Raw genomic sequence first — 21,952 nt, 5'->3', positions numbered from 1 at the left:
CTTGGTCGGTTTGTTCGAGAATGCAAAATAGTGCTTTCTAGCTCACCGTGTCCGCGGGGAGTGCGTCTGAATTATGCTCCCGCAATAAAACAATAAACGGTTCTTTACAGGACCAATTAATTGTGTTCTAATAAGAGTTAAACTGAAATTTACATTTTATGGTGTATAACAAATAATTTTCAGAAAGCAATATAAGAAATACGATGTGTGGAAAGAAAGAAAGAGAATTTAAATTATCTTCTCTCGCTCGTTTTCGTGCACTGCTTTTCCATTCCTTTCTGCTGCTACTACCATCATAACTGAAACGAATGTGCGTGTTCCCCCACCATCTCATGGCCAGTGTTGCCACAATTGCATGTCGCTATAACAATTTGAATTATTTTATTGATCCTCTCTAGTATTGATAAAATATAGAACATGCAAAGTACACTAGTCGCATGCTTTTATTCGAACTTTTTGGCAGCCTCCATTGATTAACTGCATAAATCGATTTGTTTGTGCAGCTCCTTGCTAGTAGCAAACTAAATAGCCTTTATCAGCGCTAACAAATAAAACAAAAGAATTTAAGTTTGTGAAAATCTTCTCCTTCCTTCTTTTCAAATCTGCAACATTCTTTGAAAATATTGTTGGAATGTTGTTATTGAAAAACTGAACATGCAAGTTTGCTAGCACTGGCCACTAGATTGAAGGCGATGGAAAGACAGAATATTCGTTTTGGTTATGCTAGTATTGGTAGCCGAACGGAAAGGAAAGGCACAGGAATGGCACGAAAACGAGCGGGAGAGCGATAGTAGTGCTTTCTTGTGTTTTCATATATGAATATTGGTCGGTCGGTTTTTCTCATCATTCGTATTCGTTCAAGCACTAGCAAGCAGCCAGTCCACCGGAGGAAAGCAGTTGGCGATGATGACGGTCCGCAAAAGTGCCCAGCTACTGGTGGCCCATCGCAACCAACTACCGATCAGGAACTGTCGCCATGCTAGTATTTCGCCCCAACTAAAGGGCAACGGAGCAACTAATCCGCTGGCTAACATTCCAGCGTCTGGTTCGTAAGGTTGTGTATTACTTCAAAGTCGAGCTACGCTTACAAAACTCAGCCGTAATGAAGCCACTGATGCCTACTTGGTCGGTTTGTGGGAGTGGGCGTAAATTACAATAAAAGCAACGGTTCTTTTCAGGACCAATCAATTGTGTTCTAGTGAGAGTTAAACTGAAACTTTTATTTTAAGGTGTGTAGCAAATTTTCAACAAGCAACATAATACGTTCGGTGGAAAGAAGTAGCTTGCACACGGAACAAAAATTTAAATTATCCTCTCGCTCGTGTCGTGCACTGCTTTTCCATTCCTTTCTACTGTTATTATCAGTATTACCAAAACGAATGTGTTGTTGCATGTGTTTAAGAGAAACGTTGAAGTCGCATGCTTCTATTCAAGCTTTTTGGCAGCCCCCGTGAACTAACTGTATTAAATGATTTTTTGTGCAGCTCCGTGCTAGTAGCAAACAAAATGGCCCTACCAGTGTCTGATTCGTGAGATTGTGCAGGATTTCAAAGTCGAGCTAAGCTTATAAAGTTCAGCCGTAATGGTACCCGAAGAAGCCAGTCTTGTCGTTTTGTTCGAGGCTACAAAACAGTTCGCCAGGCACGTAACTATCATGCCAAAAATATCCAACGATCCAGCGCATCACCATCAACACCAACGCCGATACCAAAGGTTCTTTTCAGAACCACCATTATTACCATAGAGAATTATTTGAAAATTTCCCATTCAAACGTGATTCTGTTGAATATTATTAGTTTTAAATTAACGTCTCGAATTGAAATCACGACGCTCCGGTTATGTGACAGACATTACCCACCCATCTTTTTTTATTGTGACCACGACACCCCATTTCAATATTTCTGAATGAACAGAAGGTCGAGTTTGGAAAGTTTGTAACTTTCATTGTACTTAACCAAATTACACAATGTTCGCACTAATGATTCAGAAATATGATCAGGAATCTTCTGTTAGATTTGTAAGTATGTATAATTTACATGAATAAAGAAAAATTGATTTTCAGGAATCAATTATTATCTGTTCTTCCATTGGCCAGTACTACGCGACTTCCTCATGCTAACAATTAATTTCATCGTTAGCCATCTCCCTCACCAAGGCCAACAACGCCAACAAAACCGGTCCTTTTCAGGACCACCATCATTTTTGTAAAGAATAATTTGAAATATTCTTCGCCCAAATCAGCTTTTGTCCGAAAATCCTAATGAGTATCAACATATTTGAAGAACGTGTTCCTTATGTATTCTACATCTCTCCGGTTATGTCGCAGACATTACCCACCCATCTTTTTTTAAATAAAAACCGATGCTAGTCATTCCCCCCCGAAAAAGCTACATAGCCCGACACGACCCCCTACCCTCCCGTCGTCACACATCATCACAAAATGCAAAACTCTCCCCTCCCCCATATAATGCTACGTAATTTATGGATGATCCCTTAGTTTGTAGTTCAGTTAGTCTTCGAAAACACGATCGCTCGAAAAAAATCTTTAGTTTTTTGTTCATCCAAAATCTGGGTAGCCGGCTACCGAGAGTATCCCGTTTTCTAAACAAAAGCAATTTCAACTCCACACAGCCGATCGTGGGAGTATTGCCCAGAAAAACTAATCTTATCTGCTTAATGGGCCAGATCACTATTTATTGCGACATTATTTAGACTAACTTCGCTATTCCTTCTCTACGATATATTTTTTGGGTTGCAAACTATCGAGTGATAACACGTTATACAGACAAAGAGCTATGATAGCTCTAGATGCTATAAATCAGCGAAAGTGTTTCCTATTTCTAATATCGGATTGTTTGTGAAACACATGTATACGAACGATTATATCGAACATTGAAGGGAAATACAAAGGATCGTTAATGGACGGGCTTGTTATTAAAAACGGAACTTGAAATTAGATTCATTAAAACAGACGCGGCGAATTTTCAGTACGTTTTGATCCGCGTTCATCGATACTAGTCAAATTAAAGTCTTATTGGAGCTGATTATTCACTTACCAATAGCTTTTTTAATATAATAAACTTTCTCCAAAAGTTGAACAAAATCTATTTTCACACATCGTCGAACCTCCTGTGTATTGAAAATGTCCAAAACTATTGATTGTCAACTGCCAATAACTTTCCCTTCAATATAAAACACTCCCGAAAAGTTGACAAAAAATTCGATTTTGACACATCGTCGGACCCCCCCCCCCCCTGTGCTTAGAAAATGTCCAAACTATTGATTTTCAACTGCCAACAACATGTCCTTCAATAGTTATTTATTTCTAAACAATTGAAATTTAACCGCATCAACTTCAACTCCAATAAACGGGAAAGTAACGCAAAATGTATCGCAATAAACACCGATGAATTATCGACGATGACGATGAATCCGACGATACATTATCGTTAACGGAGTTTCCGATGACGTTGACGGGTGGTTAACGTTATCGACGATGACGATTAATTATCGATTAACAACCCTGAACCTTAAGGTCCGCCCAGGTTAAGTCTTCGGTACGGAGCAATACCTCGACCTAGGATTTTCTAGCATGTTGTTAGTCGCCTCTTACGACATGGGAGGAGTTCCCAGAGGTTCTATTCTTGGCTGATTTGCGAAATCAAAATATATAGCGTCCACTAATTGACGCTTCTCTACAGCTGGAACTAGAAAACTCGTGTACGTCATCAAGTTCGAAGTAGCGGAGCGTTTTTTCATAAATCCGTGTTGTCGTTCGTCGGTTATGTTGGAAGAAGCAGCGTACATCGCATTGTACACAAATTTTTCCAGAACTTTAGCTAGGCAGTTCAGCAGCGAGATTCCTCTGTAGTTTTCAACATTGTGCCTATCTCCAGCCTTATGAATAGGAACTATAGCAGCTTCTTTCCATGCCGTTGGGAAAATATTTTCCAAGATTGAACGCTGAAAAATAATACTTATTGGTGCAGAAAGTGCTCGGGCACAATGCTTTATAAACACAGGAGGCAAGCAATCCGGACTAGGAACAGATCCTAGGGGAAGATCACTCTAAGAATGTAAAAAAAATTTGCATCAAACTAGAAAAAATGCATTTAATTTCCATTTTTGCATCAGCTTGGCACTCCCTCGCAGAAAAGTTTGTTTAACAAACGTCCTACGCTGATCCACTTTGTTCGACGTTTTGTTAAATGTAGGGCTAGTTTTTCTCAAAGAGAAGAGAAGACAATCGCGTAGCCAATTTGATCCAGTCCTAACCTCAATATTGAACCAGCTTCTGATTGGTTGTTTTGCCAGTCAAGAGCGTTCATAATATTTTCAAACGGGATGAAAAACAGTGCTGCTGAATTTATTTTCACTACTTTTCATACACATGCACATTTCATGCAAATTGGGTCATTAAATGAGAAAAAAAAATCGTTTTTTATTACTTACATCGATAAAGCTGATTTTCATGATTGCAACAATGTTTTTTTCCAACTCAGGAAACGTGAAAATAATATTAAAATTTTAAATAAAGAAATATGTTGACAGTCTGGATTTGTCACTACAGTCGTGATTCGCTGGTTGGACACTTTTTAACTGGACCGTTTTTTAGTTGGACCTCCGCTAGTTGGACCTCCGCTAGTTGGACCATTGTCCAACTAAAAAGCATCTGAACGTCAAAATCTCGTGTCAAATATACTTTGACAATCAATCTGACAATATTTAGAGATTTGAACAGATGCATTCACACTGCCAACATCTCCTTTGGAGAGTTTTTGGCATTTGTCAGTCGGTCCAACTAGCGAATCAAATTCGTTAGTTGAACAAGGCTGTAGCCCAACCAGCGAATCACGACTGTATAGGAAGGATTTGACATATCAAATTATGCCAAATTATGCCCTGTCAGAAAAAATTAGGGCATGTTTTCTCGGTTTTCCCGGAGGGTTATTGTTATTTGACATAAACACCATCCGTTGCATATAGTTTTTTTTCATTTTGGGTGTTGTCCTGATAGGAAGATGTAAACAACCGCAGTTTTCCTATGTGTGGTTGCCAAGTTTACATAAGATTTATTTTAAAAAAACAAAAAAAAATCGTTTTTACGTATTACAACGAATTTTTTTTTTAAATAATGTTATATTATGTATATTGGACCTAAAATTTATCGAATGGAACGGAAAACTATATATAGCTTAATGACCCAATTGAATAAATACCCTGAATGACGATATAACTACATGTAATGTTAAGAAAGATACGAATAAACATAAAATTCAATTTTTAAATGCAGCTAGTATTGTGAATTCATGACAGAAGGTCGATATTTGAGGTACAATTACTTTCAGCAATTGTGAAAAAAACATGCAAATGGAATCTGGCAACGATGGATGCTTGTTGTCTTTGGAATTACGACAGGGCCTGGTAGATAAAATTAAGAAGAACAAGAAGCCTGTTGTCGTCTCTTCTCTTAGGTTTTTCTGTAGGGTTTTGACGTCTTACACGGAACGCAAACAACGTTGCACGCAACGCAAAAACATTGCACGCAACGCAAAAACATTGCACGCAACGCAAAATGCATTATGAATTTCCATTTTGATGGAAATAAATGCATTTAATTTCGCTGATTTTTAAAAATGCATCACATGTGCATCACAAGTGAAGTGAAATCAGCGAAATTAAATGCATTTATTTCCATCGAAATAGAAATTCACAATGTATTTTGCGTTGCGTGCAATGTTTTTGCGTTGCGTGTAAGACGTCAAAATCCTACAGAAAACTAGCCCTACATTTAACAAAACGTCGAACAAAGTAGATCAGCGTAGGATGTTTGTTAAACAAACTTTTCTGCGAGGGAGTGCAAAGCTGATGCAAAAATGGAAATTAAATGCATTTTTTCTAATTTGATGCAAATTTGTTATACATTCTTAGAGTGATCTGCCCCTAGCCCACGGCTCAGTTATGCTGACGCATTGAGCCGTGTCAAATAAACAAGAAGAAAAAAAGGTTTCATAGAAGAGTCTTGTATTGTTATTAGTCGTCACTACCTCCCCGTGCCGCGATTAGGTAATTTACGAGCATGCTGCCCATTGACGCATTAGAGCATGTTCAGGAGTGTTTTAGTTTTAGATTTATAATTTTGACAGTTCTGTAATACAAAACTAAATTTTAAAACTAGAACTTTCTGTACTCAGCAGCAGTTTTAGCGGATGTTCTATTCAGTTTAAAATTCATATGTCGCCATGCCTTCAGTGTTACTGCATTCAAATGTATTTTTCCCCAGTCTATCGGTACTAAGTGTCTGTGCTGAAAACTTTGCATGTATTTAAAACACAGTTTTAAATGTGTTTTAAAATCAGCAACAAAGAGAACGGCATCGTATAACAGTTATAAATTTTGAAACAAAACTGTTCGAAATAATAAAACAAAACGCTCTACTGGGGATGTGAATGTTTCAGTTCCAGTTCTACTTTGAAACTCCTATATAAAATAAAACGCTCCTGAACATGCCCTTAGCCTTTGTGCAGTAGCTTAGGTAATTGTCTACACTGAAAAAACTAGACAGTGTCTAGTAGACACGTTAACATCATGTAGAAAACACTTGAATTGATTCAATTGTAATACACATGAAAATGATACGTTTGTCATTTGAATGTCTAATAGAGTGTGGGCAACATGATTTTCAAATGGAATTCTTGCGAACATTATGTGAAAATCACATTAATATCATAAGAAATACCACTGACTAAGATTTTCAAATGAATTACACGTGAATATCAATTAGTTTTGCCTATAGATTTAATGGGTAGAAGAATCGGCGAAATCAATTATTTTGCATATGGATATGCACTATATGTTTTTCACATGAATGTCATGTGGAAAGTTCATACTATGCGACTCAACAGCATGGCAACCAAAATTCAATGGTAAAACATATCGTATTTATGTGAAAGTAGTATGAATATAATTGAAATAGCACATGAACTTCTTTTTAATAGATTTTCATGGGAAATTCGAAAGGAAATCATTTGATTTGCTTTTCAACATGCAAGTGCACTTGAAAATGATGTTAAATTTCCTTTGGTTTTATAGTGTGATTTTTAATCAGTGTAGTTGAGACAAGAGTCTTTTGTGAAAAAGATCTGTTTTGAATGAGGTTTTTGGCTAAATTGGTGTATCTTGGCATGAAGACTGAATCTCGAAGCAGAAATTGAAAATGTTTCACCACAGATAACAGACGTTTAGGCTAGAACAAAATTTCTTCAAAAACCTGTGTAAACTTTCAAATTGATATACGTTGAAAATCCGTGTTTCACCATTGCCATCTGCGCAACTGTTTGCTACACGTGTTTGACAGCTGCACTCTAACTGCATTGTAGTGATCACTGCGCCATCTGCAAACGTTTGCCAAACATGTTTCAGACATCTGATTTATTCGGAATTTCAGTAGCGGGTATTTACACACGATTCAAATCGAGCCTGAACGTCTGTTATCTGTGGTTTCACTAAAGGTGATTTAACTGGAGAAAAAGTAGCACTAAATACAAATATGTATTTGGTAGTGCCTTATAACGCTAGTAACAAGGACAGTGATCTGTCAGTGATGTTATGCAGCAGCGACAGTGAGATGCGCTTTGCCGAGAACAGGGATCCGAAGCGGCGCAAATCCGCGGTGGATGCAGTACGAGTAGTCAAATCCGCCGTCGGAAGCGCAAACAAGTGATTCACTCGTTTACCCAGTTTACTCAAACATCCTATGCTATGAGTAGTAGCAAGTCGATTGGGCGGCAGCGAAGTCGGACAGCACACATAAGCGAAGAAGCGTAGGCACATTAGGCCGTAGTATTTTGTTTATTAAGCCACATCGCTCTTATACGGGCGTCCGATTTCACTGCCACTAAGTCGGCTTAGAACTAGCCATAGGCCCTATGTTTGAGCAAACCGAGCAAACGAATGGTTTCCTTGCACATCCGAATGTGAGTTTGCCTTCAGCTCGTCTGACAGATACTCAGCGGCATTGCGTCGCCTCGGATCCTTGACCTTGGCCATGCGGCCAGGCCACATCGAACTAGTGGTTTTGCTGCATAATATCACCACAGAGAACAGACGTCCATCTTCAGCATTCAACTTGTGTAAAATCTCTAACGGTTTCGAAGGTAGTTTGGATATCTAAACCAGGTGCGCTACTGTCGTCATGTTTTTTTGTGGCTGAGTGCGACAGAAATGACAGCGGTTATTCCTCTATCCAGTCAAACTAATCCGGAACCGATTCGGACTTCCAGCATGAATTCCAGCTCAAATGCGTCAACCGATAGAGTCGGAATCGGTTGTTTTCTTTGAGCTAGATTCCATGCTGAATCCATCCAGGATTTCGAACCGAACCGGTTCGATTTGACAGATAGTTGGGATAGGTTGGTGTGGCGGCGCTAGTGTTTTTAGTATATTAATTCAAATGTTTACACACGTTTTTTAAATATTTTTGTTCGATCATGGATGTCTGTTCTCTGTGATATCACTAAGCAGAGCACTATGTTATGCATATTCGGTTTATTTATACCAAAATACGTCAATTTGACAAAAAACCGCATTAAAAATGAACCTGTTTCACTGGTCTCTAAACTAGGCATTTACCGTACCTTATTAAGGGAACTTGGTCGTATTTAAACTGCCCTATCACCAACGTGATATGTTATTCAATACAGAATATTATGTTACGACATTTATATGTCACAAAATTTTATGTCAAATAATTGGGTGTCATATCATATTCAAAGTTATTCATATTGAGTATACCCATTATATGATGTGATGGCAGTAAGAGGAGATAAGCAACTCCTCCGAAAACGGCATAAGATTATCTTGGGTGCGCCAAACCGCGCGCGTTCTCAGCTTAACACAATGTTCAAAAGTCGACCAATTAATCCTAAATATCCAAGCATTCTGGATTTTCGTAGATGTACTTTTATCCATATCCATGGGACAGTAGAAAGTTGTACATTCGTAGACTACCTGCTGGACGTAAATTCCATGAAACAATTATATATCAAGTGCTACTAAACATTAACGATGCTCACCCCTGGTGCTTTTATGTGAAGCATCCCGGTTTTTTTTAATAACCACTCACGTTTATTGTTCCAATTTCGAATTTTTAGTGCAGACTCTATGTATGTGATATAACAAATTTTAATGTAAAAGTTATATTAGGAGAGTTGACATTGGCAAAGTATTCAATTACTCAAGGTCCGTCTCGGCAAAAAATTTGGATTGATTACATTACAATCGTCCTTCGGTAATACAGAAAATTTTGAACATATATTTTATATTCTTGAACCTCCTTTTGGAAGCTCTGAATTTAATTTAAAGCGACTTTTTTTCCATACGTTTATTTGACACGGCATTTGCAAAAGCTCTTTACGCCAGTTTCTTTTTTTACATAGCACGTTACAAAAATCCTTAAGACTAATTTTAACTATACTAGTACTTTGTCTAAAACTAACACTGAAATCACTTTATTGTTTGCTTTTTTCCTTACATTGTTGTATTTCATAATGATCTAGTATTTTCGGGTGTATTTATTTACTTTTTTTTCTCTTATTGTCTAAATTTAAAAACTAAATATTCTAGGACACTTTAATTGGTGAATGATTAGCCTTGGATGAGAGTATGAGGAGATGAATTTAATTAAATTTTGACAGACGCTGTTTTTAGAAAATGATAGATAAGTTCCATGTATAGAGGATCGCGATACGCCAGGATGTCTCTAACAGGAACATTGATTGGTCTTCCTCGGACTTGTAAAGAATCTACTAATTGTGATCTGGCTTCACGATATTCAGTGCAGGACCAAACAACATGCTCAATGTCATGGTAACCTTCTCCACAAGCACAATGATTACCCTCAGCGAGCCCAATACGACGGAGATGCCCATCTAAAGTATAATGATTGGACATGAGCCTAGACATCACACGGATGAAGTCCCGACTTATATCCAATCCTTTGAACCATGCCTTCGTTGATACTTTAGGGATAATTGAGTGTAGCCATCGTCCCATATCTCCATTGTCCCAAGATGTTTGCATAAAGCGACTTGTTTTAGCAGATTGTATCGTTGCATTGTTTTGATAATCGAAGCTTTTACTTACAGGAGTAAATTCTGTGGAAAAAATTCAGCACCGTTATCTGCACCGAATATCTAGGGATTAACTAAACCAACAATAATAACTCGTCATACAAAACCGTAAACTTATTTCCCACTTCAAATAAAACCGTAGAGAAAATTTTAGTTGTAGGCAATGAATAAGATGTGAAGTTTGATTGATAATTCTAGCCAAAAATTTAAAAAGGTCCTATCTGCAAAACGTAAATATTGAGAAATTTTTTAAAGAAGGTTTTGTCAGATTAATTGTAATCCTATTTTGAAAATTGATACTATTTTATTTCGTTTGAATGTGCATATTGCTTCTACTTGTAAACCTCACAAAAAATGGGCCCATATTATTGGCTCGAATCAAAACTCGTCGAAATGTCAATTGACGATAGGTTCATCCGGAGTGTTAATTTGTGTGTACCTTTTGCTAGCGTTGCCAATTTTATTTTGTGTCCAGCACCCAATGTGGCTACGCCACATCGCTTTTGCGCGTGCTGTCCGACTTCGCTACCGCTCAGTCGGACTTAAACTAGGGATAGCCCCTATGTTTGAGTAAGCCGGGCAAACGAGTGGATCACAGGTTCGCTTGCTTCTGACGGCGGGTCGGTGGCCACCTCGTCCGGGCCTCGGTTATGCGGCTAAGCCGCATCGAAATGGTACCCCTTAAACATTCTAACTTGAATCGGTTGTGTCACCGGAGCCGGAATACGAATTAGATCCAGCCAGCATTCCGGCTGAGTTAAACTGGGAAGTTTAGTAAAATTTAATCTGAAAGTAAAAATTTTTTGGCAACGCTCCAGCACCCCGTTGATTTCACCACCTGGGCGCCAGGTTGACGATATGAAATGAACTTTGTTTACTTTCGACAAGTTTTGATTCGAGCCAACAACATCCAGCCCAAAAAATACTGTTCAGTTGTTATACTACACCGAAAGTCAAAAGAATTAAGTGAAATCTAATTTTGTGGCCAGATTGGCCCCATTGTACGTTGTAAAATCAGATTTGCCCTGTATATGTACATTACACTGAAAATAATCGACACGATAAAAACATATGCAATTAAACATCTTTTTCATGTGCGTTCTCATGTTAAAAAGTAAAAGAAATGATTTCCCTTTGAATTTCACATGAAAATCCATTAAAAAGCATTTCATGTAGCGTTTCAAATTAAATTCAAACAAATTCCAATAAATATTGTAGACAAAATGCTAATTATCTGAAATCTCACTAACTGACAATTATATGCAGCACATAACCCCATGAAGAACATTATCTGGGATCAGGAATGTCTCTTATTCCACCGACCAATGCTGGTTTGTGCTCTAGTTGAAAAAGATTCCCCCCGAAAGAGCAACTGCGAGCCGGCGGCGTAGCTCAACACGTTAGAAGGGTTGTGAAATGTATATGTGCATGCAATATTCCAAGGAATGGAGAAACTCTACATTGACAAAGAAACATCACCGGTACTGTTCATTTATGTTGATGGCTATGAGTAGAAATATTTTTGGTTCGTCTGATGAAGCACGAAGCAGATTATGACAAGAGTTGGAATAAAAACCAAACACAGGGGAACATCAAGATTCGATAGGACACAGAATTGAATTTGTTACCTACTTTACTCTGGCGAATGCCTATATGAACTGCCCAAAATCGCAAGTCGGTCAAATTTTCTATGGGATTCCCTATCTATACTGACTGAGGGATTGACTTGTGATTAAAGGCAGTGAAGTTAATGCATGGTGATAAGAACTTTTGGATATACGGGTGACCTGTAGTTTGGCTTTGCACAATAAAATAGACACATGGAACCAGACTTAAAAGATTGCTGAAGTACGAAACCGGCGAGATGAGTTCGCCAGACAAGAAACGTTATAGCATGTTGAAGTAGAACGTTATCTGGTGTATTTGCTTTGGTGTTGGAATCGCAAACAACGCATGCAATTTAGCTCTATTTTAATCGACGAATCGAAGTAATCAGTGGAAACTATTGTCGTTTTTCATTGAAAAACTCCGGGCGGTGGATTGCACTGGTGTTGCACTTTCTAGGAGAAGTGGGAATGAAACACGTCTAGTGGCCTGCTCTTCTGCAAGAAAGTGCAATCCACCGCCCCGGGGTTTTTCAATAAAAACGCGGCAGAAATGGACATGAAGCCAAAGAGTTGATACTGGTTGGAGACCATTGTGAGCTAAATTCAGTTGTGATTTGTAAAAAGACAACAAAAACGATATTATAGGGACGGGGTTTGACCCGTTTGTTTTCCATAGTATTCGTCGGACACCAGCAGGAAGAAATCGCTAACATCATATTAAAGTCGCATGGAAGCTAAAAACTGATACTCTACAAAGGTCAGATTGGGAATTGTCCTACTTTTTATTATTTTACCTGGATCCTGGTCCGATACTTCCGAATAATCCCCGTCAATCCGACCGGCTGAGGTCCAAAAAATTGTTTCAAAATCGTTCAACACGGGTCCAACGATGGACGTTCGTTGAACGGTTATTTGTACGATGTCTAAATTGGTCCAACGAACGTCCTTCATTGGACGATTTTGAAACCAACCGTTCTTAGAGGGTACCTTCGAAACCGTTAGAGATTTTACCTAGGGGCAGATCACTCTAAGAATGTATAACAAATGTGCATCAACTTAGAAAAAATGCATTTAATTTCCATTTTTGCATTTACTTTGCACTCCCTCGCAGAAACGATTACTTAACGATCGTCCTACGCTGATCCACTTTGTTCGATGTTTTGTTGAATGAAGGGCTGTTTTTTGCAGGGTTTTGACGTCTTACACGCAACGCAAAATACATTGCACGCAACGCAAAATGCATTACGAATTTCTATTTTGATGGAAAGAAATGCATTTAATCTCGCTGATTTTTAAAAATGCATCACAAATGATCTGCCCCTAGGATTTTACACAAGTTGAATGCTGAAGATGGACGTCTGTTCTCTGTGCTGCAAGCGTTCAAACCCAGTTAAGCTCAGCCGGAAATGAACTGGAATTCCGGCTGGTTCCAGTTCGCATTCCGGCTCCAGTGACACAACCGATTCTAGTTAGAATTGGTTGTGTCACTGGAGCCGGAATACGAGCTGGAACCAGCCAGAATTCCAGTTCAGTTCCGGCTGAACTTTACTGGGAATTATAGAAAGGACAGTGTTGGCAATTTAAAAATTTTCAAATGAATAAAACATCGATTTTACCGCCAAAAAAATCGATGCTGTCAAAAATCGAACCGAAAAATCGGATTAAAAAAATCGATTTTTCTATAAAAAAAGTATGATTTTGAAAAAGTCGCATCGACTTCGCCCATTAGTAGTTTCAAACAAAAGTTTGGTTTAATTACATTTCATAAATTTGTAGTTTGTTAATTTTCAGGTCGTTCACTGTAATCAGTAGTTTGCAATTAAAGATTGTTTAATGGCTTTCCCGGCGTCCAATGCACAAGGTATTTGGTACAGAAGAGAACATTGAGTTTATATTTTTGTTATTGTAATTTATTTGTCGCACCTGTTAACTAGACTATTCATCGGGTCAAGGATTTTTTTTAATATAAGTATATCATATTGCAGCGGACGTGACCAAAAAGATACTTGAGGATATTCAAATAAAGAAGCAACTTTTGCAGAAAGGCGTTAGCCCGGTTACATCAAACATAAGTTCTACTCCTGCTGGCCTCACAATCCCTCAGGTTAGATTCAGTTTGTGTAGTTGATACGGTACCTGATAGGTGCATAAAGTAATAATTGCACTTATGTATTGAGCAAAGCCCCCATGTGTCGCTTTCGAAAGCCTGTAAATCAGAATCTGCCATTGAGTAATAATGCACAGTGGTCGAAAATTGAAAAGTGGGTAATTGTTTAGGTACTTCTTCCCTTGTAAACGGAAAAATGTCTTTCTTTTACAAATATACTAGTTTAGTGTTGTAGTTTCATAAAAAAGTAGCGGATAGCGAAAATTTTTAATGATTCGTCAATAGCATACCCGAGTCTAATGATCCGAAGCGGCGCAAATCCGCTGGATGAGGTAGCAGCGTACTCGTCATTGGAAACGTAAGCAAACCTGCGATCCACTCGTTAGCTCGGTATACTCAAACATAGGGGCTAGTTTAAGTCCTGGACATGCCGCATACTCAGGTGATTCGCATTTCAAATGCCAAAATATCCTGAATCCTGCTGTAGCAAACAAAAAGTTAAGTCGCCGGGAAACTAAGCTTGCTCATATGATCCTACTTTACACTTTTTTAAACTTTCTTCGTTCAACTCCTTGCTCTCCTTTGAGTACTATGGCTTTTAATATTGAAAAATATTTCACACCTTCCAGTCCATTGCTAATTAAAAATCATTACAAGCTAATCAAATTATTTTCTTGTGTAGTATATCCAAGCAACCAATCAAGCTCAGACTGCCCAGGCACCTGAAAGTTCCATTAACGCAACTGCTAAAGCTGTGTGGAGCCAAGCTCTCAGCCAGTCATACGGATTCTTCATTCCGCAAGATTCTTTGTTTGGAAACAGCATCATTCCGGTACTACCACGTTTTGAAAACCCAAATCCAACAGGAAGCAGCAGCGGGACTACTACTGGCGGCGGTGCTACTAGCAGCGGCGTTACTCCATCGACCTTAAATAAATAATTTATTGCTATGGCTTGTTTAAAATTGAAAAAAATCGAAGAGTTTTTACAAACGGTTGATGGCTTTGAGAATCCCAATGTGACATTGGAGCAATATGTGACTCCTTCTCACATCGCCAGCCGCATGCTGTACACGATACAGACGAACTATAACGACTTAGAGAACAAATTCGTATTGGATATTGGAAGTGGGGCTGGTATGTTGAGCATTGGAGCCTCACTACTAGGAGCTGCGCACGTTGTAGGTATCGAGATTGATTCGGAGGCCATCGAGGTAGTATTCTTTGTTAGAATTACTTGCATTTACTGGTTTGTTTCTTTTTCTAGATATTCAAAAACAATATCAAGGGTTTTGAGATAGAAAATGTGGACTGCGTACAATGGGATGTTCTATACAAAGAAAGTCTGAATCTGGAAAGAAAATTCGACACGGTTCTAATGAATCCTCCGTTCGGAACGAAACAGAACACTGGTATAGATATGAAATTTTTACGCACTGGTTTGAATTGCGCTCAAGTTAGTGTATATTCACTTCATAAAACGTCAACCAGGTGACAAACCAAAAATGTTGCGAGTAAAGTTCGGCCTGTTATAATGTACATTTTTGCAGGGACCACATCAAGAAAAAATCGGTTGAGTGGAGCGTCAAATCTTACGTCATTGCAGAATTGAGATACAATCTTCCACACACCTTTAAGTTTCATAAACGCTCGTCCGTTGATATAGCCGTTGATTTATGGCGTTTTGAAATCAGCTAAATATGCACTTTATTGTCTCAAAGCGGCATTCATAACAACAACATGTACATGCATCTTTCGCCATTACAGTTGTTTTTTTTTTCAAGTTCGATGTTTAATCTCAACTACCATATATTTTTGATTAATTGGCATATTTGGCATAATAAACTCAGTTTGTTTACATTTGTTAGTTATTACACATTTGTTAGTTATTACACAGAGAATCGAATGATCGAACAAAAATATTTAAAAAACGTGTGTAAACATTTGAATTAATAAACGATAAACACTAGCGCCGCCACACCAACCTATCCGAACTATCCGTCAAATCCATTCCGGAACCGGTTCGAAATCCTGACTGGATTCAGTATGGAATCTTGCTCAAAGAAAACAACCGATTCCGACTCTATTGATTGATGCATTTGAGCTGGAATTCATGCTGGAAGTCCGAACCGGTTCCGGACTAGTTTGACTGCCCACTGAGACGTCCAAAAAATTGTTTCAAAATTGTTCAACACGGGTCCAACGATGGACATTTGTTGAACGGTTATTTGGACGTTTTTTTTTTTTTTTTCAATTCGTTTATTTGATAAGGCAGGTTTGCGTTAGCTTAAAGGTGCCAATTTTGTTTTGTTTCACATTTTAAATTACTTAAAACTAGGGGCTTACATATTGATTTTTGAAATTAAACTAAGGCTAATTTATAGCTATACATATACACAAGGGGGTAGTATAATTTTCGTAAGATTAGAGGGGTCATTTAGTTTTTATGGCAATATGGTTTGACATTTTTAGCAATGAGATTATTGGAGCAAATAATGTTTAACTAAGGGGGAAAATTTTTACGACTATCTTAAAAGTAGAAATAATTAGAGGGCGTGATTAAATTTTGTAAAGATTCGGAGACATTAATTAGAGTTATTTTACGTGGTATCAGAGTTGGGCATTTTAAAACGAGATCATATAATATAATAGTTAAAACTAGAAAAGGCAAGAAGATATTTGGGGGGGGGGGGGGGGGGGAGGGGTGTTACTTCTGTGTATAAGAGTCAGGGGAAGTAGGGTGGACAAACATGGCAGGGGGAGAACATTGTTTCAGTTTCAGACTTCGGGAGATCAACGGATGGATTACAGAATCAGGGTGGTCTTCATCAGGAAGAATCATGTACTGAGACGCCGGGTGGTCGTTCTCGAGATGGCAGGGGTTTCTCCAGACGATTTCGTAGTGCGGCTCAGATGTTGATCGGCTACATTTCGAATTGTGCGTGTGATGTTCGTGCTTTAGGTCCCGTGTTTGTTGGCTCATTCGACAGGGATGTTTTGTGTCGCCTTGGAGTCGCATCAAACCATCGTGGGTGTATGGTACAGGTGGAAGAGAGCGTTTCTGAGAATGATAAGGAAAAAGGGGCAGTTAAAGTTGGATATTGATGGTTTTTATGAAGGTGTATATAAGGGACATATAGAGGACATCGCGGCTTGCCAACACATCTCGAACCGGGACGTTGGGTGGTCTTCCTCGGGCCCGGAGGGTGTCCATAAGCCGAGACCTAGCGGAACTGTACTCGGTGCACGCCCAGACTATGTGCTCTATATCGTGATAACCGTCGCCACAAGCGCAGATACCACTCTCCACGAGCCAAATACGTCAGAGATGTGCATCCAGCGTGTAATGGTTCGCCATGAGTCGGGACATCACACGAATGAAGTCACGACCCACATCCATCCCCTTGAACCAAGGTTTCGTCGATACCTTAGGGACTATCGAATGTAGCCACCTTCCTAGCTCCCCATTGCTCCACGAGGTTTGCCAACTTTCGAGGGTTCTCTGATGAGTAATACTGAAAAATTCGTGGAAGCAAATTGGTCTTTCAAAAACGTCACCTTCAATGGCACCCACCTTAGCTAAGGAGTCCGCCTTCTCATTGCCCGGAATGGAGCAATGAGAAGGGACCCACACCAAGGTAATCTGGAAAGATTTGTCAGATAAAGCACTCAGTAGCTCCCGTATTTTCCCCAAAAAATACGAGGAATGCTTTTCATGTTTCATCGAGCGAATAGCGTCAATAGAACTCAGACTATCCGAGACGATGAAGTAATGGTCTGCGGGTAATGTGTCAATGACCCCAAGGGTATACTGAATAGCAGCTAGTTCTGCGGCGTAAACTGAAGCAGGGTCACTGAGTTTGTATGAGGCGGTGAACTTTTGATTGAAAATACCGAAGCCAGTGGACCCTTCGAGGTTTGATCCGTCAGTATAAAACATCTTAGAACAGTCGACTTCTCGGAATTTATTATAAAAAATATTTGGAACCACTTGTGGGCGTATATGGTCCGGAATTCCAATAATCTCATCTTTCATGGATGTGTCGAAGAAAACAGTAGATTCAGAAGTATTTATGAAATGCACACGGTTGGGATTGTAAGAAGAAGGATTAATATTTTGCGCCATGTAGTCAAGTACAGGGACATAAAACGGGTCTGAGAATTGAGCTCAACAAGCCTTTCGAAATTTTCAATCACGTTGTCCAAATTGGTCCAACGAACGTCCTTTATTGAACGATTTTGAAACCAACCGTTCTTAGAGGGTGCCCACTGAGACGTCCAAAAAATTGTTTCAAAATCGTTCAACACGGGTCCAACGATGGACGTTTGTTGAACGGTTATTTGGACGTTGTCCAAATTGGTCCAACGAACGTCCTTCATTGGACAATTTTGAAACCAACCGTTCTTAGAGGGTGGGTAGAGGAATAACCGCTATCAATTCTGCCGAACTCAGCCACAAAAAACATGACGACAGTAGCGCACCTGGTTTGGATACCCTCTAAGAACGGTTGGTTTCAAAATTGTCCAATGAAGGACGTTCGTTGGACCAATTTGGACAACGTCCAAATAACCGTTCAACAAACGTCCATCGTTGGACTCGTGTTGAACGATTTTGAAACAATTTTTTGGACGTCTCAGTGGGTATCCCGGGGGTTATTCTGACGGTCACTTTCGGCACAGAGAACAGACGTCCATCTTCAGCATACAACTTGTGTAAAATCTCTAACGGTTTCGAAGGTAGTTTGGATATCTAAACCAGGTGCGCTACTGTCGTCATGTTTTTTTGTGGCTGAGTGCGACAGAAATGACAGCGGTTATTCCTCTATCCAGTCAAACTAATCCGGAACCGATTCGGATTTCCAGCATGAATTCCAGCTCAAATGCGTCAACCGATAGAGTCGGAATCGGTTGTTTTCTTTGAGCTAGATTCCATGCTGAATCCATCCAGGATTTCGAACCGGTTCCGGAATCGATTTGACAGATAGTTGGGATAGGTTGGTGTGGCGACGCTAGTGTGTTTAGTATATTAATTCAAGTGTTTACACACGTTTTTTAAATATTTTTGTTCGATCATTGATGTCTGTTCTCTGTGGTTATAGCTATAAAGCCCCAAACAAAGAATTATGTTCGGTACTATACACGATATTCAAGCGTTCCACACGACGTTTTGCATCTTGTGGGATGATTTAATACCATATTATTCAGAAAATCAACATTTAGTAACTAATTACAGCTTTTAATCATTCGATTCAAAATTAATGTTTTGATTTTCATGGCAGTGATGCTGGCTGTACAGAGACGTCGTCCTTGACAGTAGGCTGGTTGTTTTCTTTGAGCTAGATTCCATGCTGAATCCATCCAGGATTTCGAACCGGTTCCGGAATCGATTTGACAGATAGTTGGGATAGGTTGGTGTGGCGGCGCTAGTGTTTTTAGTATATTAATTCAAATGTTTACACACGTTTTTTAAATATTTTTGTTCGATCGTGGATGTCTGTTCTCTGTGTTTCGATGCTCTTTGAAAGAATATTAACTCAAGAGGTTGGAGAGGTTGATTGGAACAATGGGAACCTGGTTCATACATTGACCAATCGGCGCTGGATGTAAAACCCGCTGGCATATGCTGAATCGCAAGATCAAGCATTGGGCTACAAAACGATTGCTTTCTGGATAATGGATAAGGATTTGTACACATTTGTTTGTTTGCTCGTGGGTTAAGTCCTAACAAGATGATCCGATTGATTACTCATTTTTAGGTGGTGAAGTTTACCTGAACTTTATAGGTAACGAATTCGGTCGATGATAAGTTGTTGAAATGATTTTGTTCGTTCAATACCCATACCGAAGAACGTTTCCATTGGTCAGAATGCCTACCAGCGTATGATAGCTGCAAACATGAGGACAACAAGGTTATCGCTTTCGAATGGAACAATTATTTATTATTCGTGTTCAAGTTCCATTACAGCAAAAGTATCGTCGATTATCGCATTGTCGTTGATTTAGCCGGAAAATGCAAAACAGTGCTCGGCACTGACGATAAGGAGTAAGAAGGATTTGATAGTAGTGATAAGAATGCAGAGCATTATACATTCTGGAAGAATATCAGGGAGGAGAAATTATATGTAAATTTATATTATATCCCGAGTTGCCATCATTTTTGCACCGCAATAAAGCTTTCTGCAACTGCTGTCTTTTTCAAATTGGCAGGAAATAACTAGGCAGCGAATGCTAAATTGCATAGTCAATTTATTTACTTTTTCGGAAGGATAAGTAATTAGTATGTTGTGAAAATATATGTGTCGCCGGTGCTGTGTAATGGTGGTACCGGACGGAACCGTTGGTCAGCAGACCGTCCTTGTCGTACGGGTCATAGATGCGACGTTTTTTCTCATCTGATAGCACTTGACATGCTTCGGAGATCTGTCTCAACGCTCTCTACGCGCAGGATACGCGAAACCGCTGCTAGCTTTCGAAAGAAAATTCCTAGTTGCTGCTACTCTATCAGTCTCTCTCTCTCTCTCTCTCTCTCTCTCTCTCTCTCTCTCTCTCTCTCTCTCTCTCTCGACTGAGGACTATAATTTCGGTCGACTAAATTATGCTATGAAAATTGTACTTCCTGGAACTTCATCTACCGAGATCAATTTTATTGTGAGGAATTTCACTGCGTTCCAATATTGCTTGCCTCTGTAGGTGATGATGTGTGTGGATTCACTTCGGCAGCCAGCTCTTATGTTTTGGGTAATTTTGCTATCTTATTCTGCTGAATTAATCATCTGTCTATAGCCTCTACATTATACTATGGTCACTTTAAAAACGCCCTGCTATTTAATCTTGTAGCTCTCGGCAAGTCAGTCCTGGCACTCTTCTCCACTATTCCTGGCACTATACCGCTGACGTCGCACTTATTACGGTGATCAAACTTGGCGAGAGCAGCAGTGGTTTCGTCGGAATTGTTCACTCGACAAGCAGTAAGTGCAAGAACTCTGCTACTTATGCCTGAGCCCCTCGTTGAAACCTTCGTCCTGCCGGAGTGTTAGCTTCGTCCGATACCGGAGCGTATTGCTGAACCGAAGCAGTCTGCTACTGCCCAGTTAAACTCAGCCGGAAATGAACTGGATTTCCGGCTGGTTCCAGTTCGTATTCCGGCTCCAGTGACACAACCGATTCTAGTTAGAATCGGTTGTGTCACTGGAGCCGGAATACGAACTGGAACCAGCCGGAATTCCAGTTCATTTCCGGCTGAACTTTACTGGGTGGTGCTGCTTCCTTCGAATCGGAATCGCTGAATATTCCCGTTAGCCGAGTTTTCAACGTGGCCGAAAGCAAACCGATTGCAGCAACACCACCAGCCGTAGCTGACATTTTAGCCTTTAATCCAAGTCCCTGCCATTGACATAGCGACAGACGAGTGCGGCGCAGGCTGGAGCATCGGTTGACTCGGTTCCGGACGGGGCGAAACAGCTGCAACAGGAGCGGACCTAGTATGGGGTGTAAAGGTCATCAATTGCCATAGATCACCAAAATGCTACCCAAAGATTTGAAAAGGGTCTAACTGCCAAACGTAAACCTTGAGAAAAAGGCAAAAGAAGTTTTGGTCGAATTCATTATAATTCTATTTAAAAATATAATACTGTTTTATTTAGTTTGATTGCGCATATTGTTTACATCAGACACTCCCCTTAGTTCATTGAGTACGTATTTCACTGCCTTTATAATCCTTTTGGAATCAGTTACAATAATCTTTTATAATCATTTTATAATAAGTGTTATAAAATCATTATCAAAACTCTTCATAATCCATTGTTGCGTTATGTTTATGTACATGGCCAGATAGATAGTTTTTAAATGGGACGAGACGTGTGGATACGAAAAAACCTAATGTCAATTGTAGCCATGGGAGCTGTCAAATACAGCCAACGGGAACCGTCAAATGCAGTCAGGGGGAACTGTCAAATGTAGCCAGTCCATTTAAAATATGTGAGGAAGAAAGAGTGGCTATGCAAGACAAGAGATAAAATGAACAGAAAAAAGAAAAAGAAAACATCTATCCACAGATTCTATCCCAGGATTTTAATAGAGAACATGAAAATTCGATTTGTTTGCATTTGG

At 39.4% G+C, this 21,952-nt stretch overlaps 2 protein-coding genes across 2 annotated transcripts; both read left to right on the top strand.

The window, feature by feature from the left end:
• Positions 1–13,417: 13,417 nt before the first annotated feature.
• On the top strand, positions 13,418–14,784 carry LOC131693846 (SOSS complex subunit C homolog). Its single transcript, XM_058982089.1, has 3 exons — positions 13,418–13,598; positions 13,723–13,841; positions 14,527–14,784. The coding sequence occupies exons 1-3, from the start codon at positions 13,571–13,573 to the stop codon at positions 14,782–14,784; spliced, it is 405 nt and encodes a 134-aa protein (XP_058838072.1). The 5' UTR covers positions 13,418–13,570.
• Positions 14,785–14,793: 9 nt separating this feature from the next.
• On the top strand, positions 14,794–15,717 carry LOC131693687 (rRNA N6-adenosine-methyltransferase METTL5). The gene is made up of 3 exons (XM_058981771.1): positions 14,794–15,057; positions 15,111–15,334; positions 15,394–15,717. Exons 1-3 carry the CDS (start codon positions 14,794–14,796, stop codon positions 15,539–15,541), a joined length of 636 nt encoding a protein of 211 aa, XP_058837754.1. The 3' UTR covers positions 15,542–15,717.
• Positions 15,718–21,952: the final 6,235 nt, after the last annotated feature.

The sequence above is a fragment of the Topomyia yanbarensis genome, chromosome 1 (assembly GCF_030247195.1).
Source record: "Topomyia yanbarensis strain Yona2022 chromosome 1, ASM3024719v1, whole genome shotgun sequence".
In the NCBI taxonomy this organism is placed as follows: Eukaryota; Metazoa; Arthropoda; class Insecta; order Diptera; family Culicidae; genus Topomyia; species Topomyia yanbarensis.
This window is presented reverse-complemented; position numbering and strand designations above follow the sequence as displayed.